The sequence below is a fragment of the Pteropus vampyrus genome, unplaced genomic scaffold (genome assembly GCF_000151845.1).
Source record: "Pteropus vampyrus isolate Shadow unplaced genomic scaffold, Pvam_2.0 Scaffold558, whole genome shotgun sequence".
Lineage (NCBI taxonomy): Eukaryota > Metazoa > Chordata > Mammalia > Chiroptera > Pteropodidae > Pteropus > Pteropus vampyrus.
The window spans coordinates 179,410-180,828 of NW_011889339.1; the positions used below are offsets into that span (position 1 = coordinate 179,410).

The window sequence follows — 1,419 nt, forward strand, 5'->3', positions numbered from 1 at the left end:
CCAGAAGTCCCCGCAGGCCCGCGCCCTCTGCCGCAGCTGCTCCCACCACGAGCCGCCCGCCTTCTTCCTGCAGGAGCCGGAGGAGGGCAGCATGCACAACGGCGGGCAGCGCGTGGCCTACCAGAGCCTCGGCCAGGACGACCTGGAGCTGCCGCCCGGGACCTTCGGGGGCCTGCAGGCGCTCAACCCCAACCGCCTGTCAGCCATGCGGGAGGCCTTCTCCCGGAGCCGCAGCATCAGCACCGACGTCTGAACAGCCGCGCCCGCCCACCTGCCCGCAGGTCCTGAGGCCATGGAGGGCACAGCGGCCATGCCCCAGGCCCAGGCCCCAGCTCAGCCCAGCCGTCCTCGCAGCCCTGCCATCGGGGTGGGGCCCCAGGCTTGGGGGGCCTTGGGCCTGTCCAAGGGGAGCTCTGGGGCCCACTGCAGGGATAAGGCCCAGTGAACGCAGGTGCAGCCGGGGTTAGGGGTCGCCAGGACTGGCAAGGAGGCAGGGACCATGCAGCAGAAGTGAGCCACACATCCAGGCGAGGGCGGGAGAGCGAGGCCGGGCTCCCGACACCCGCGCTAGTGCAGGTGTCACGGGAAGTGGCTTCCATCAGAGCCCTAGCTACTTGGCCATCTCGGGCACATGGCCCAGCCACGTCACTCCCTCCCTGCTCAAGGAAGGGGTGGTCAGCACGATGCTGGCCCTGCAGCGAGCCCTCCCTGGGACTTTGGACCAGCTGTTCTGTCCCTCCAGCCCCCAACCAGGGGGCCCTGTGTCTCCCTCCCCACTCCACACACCTCTGGCTTCAAGTGCCAGGCGGCTGAGAGCCAGGTTGAGCTGGCTTCCCTGCAGAGCCCCGTAGAAGGCGACTTCAGAGACGGCCAGGCCTAGGGGATGCACGGCCTCGACTGGCCGTGTGCCAGCCACTCGCTGCGGGAGAGCCCACACTGATGTGCACAGCCCGTCCCTCGGTCCTCATGTCGTAGGGTGCACGGGGCTGTGGACCCAGGGCTAACAGACCCGCAAGACCTGGGACGGGCCCTCCCATCTGGGCCTCAGCCTCCGGGAGCCGGTCAGGCTCTAGTCCCCGGGGGAGACGGCCCGGCCACTCCGCTGCCGGCTACTTCTCAAGAGGAGCCACGAGCGAGGCCCCGGCAGCCCTGCCCTGCCCTGCCCTGCGTGGAGACTTCAACCGAGCCCCTCTCCACTAGCTCCCAGCAGCTGGGGTCTCCCCAGGACCCCGCTCTTGGCTCCCTCAGTCCAGCGGGAGAAATGATGACCGCCAGCCACCCTGGAGAAGTGCCCATGCCCGGGGGCGCCCACTGCGGGGAACGCGGCGCCTCGCCCAGGCAGAAGCGGTGGCCCTTGTCTCCGAAGCCGGCCCACGGGACCCCCGCCCTGTCCAGGGTCTCTCTGCCTCTGGACCCGCC

At 70.0% G+C, this 1,419-nt stretch overlaps 2 protein-coding genes across 2 annotated transcripts in view; one reads left to right on the forward strand and one right to left on the reverse strand.

Moving 5' to 3' along the window:
- FAM163B (family with sequence similarity 163 member B) overlaps positions 1–253 on the forward strand; it is a 4,969-nt gene extending 4,716 nt beyond the window's left edge. Inside the window, exon 2 of the mRNA XM_011384056.1 lies at positions 5–253. Coding sequence (XP_011382358.1) covers positions 5–253 — 249 coding nt within the window. The remainder of the gene's footprint in view (positions 1–4) is intronic.
- Positions 254–333: 80 nt separating this feature from the next.
- The window catches only part of LOC105308215 (ADAMTS-like protein 2), a 30,099-nt gene continuing 29,013 nt past the window's right edge, over positions 334–1,419 (reverse strand). The window contains exons 8-9 of the mRNA XM_011384057.1: positions 787–876; positions 334–479 (exon numbers count right to left, since the gene is read on the reverse strand). Coding sequence (XP_011382359.1) covers positions 334–479; positions 787–876 — 236 coding nt within the window. The remainder of the gene's footprint in view (positions 480–786; positions 877–1,419) is intronic.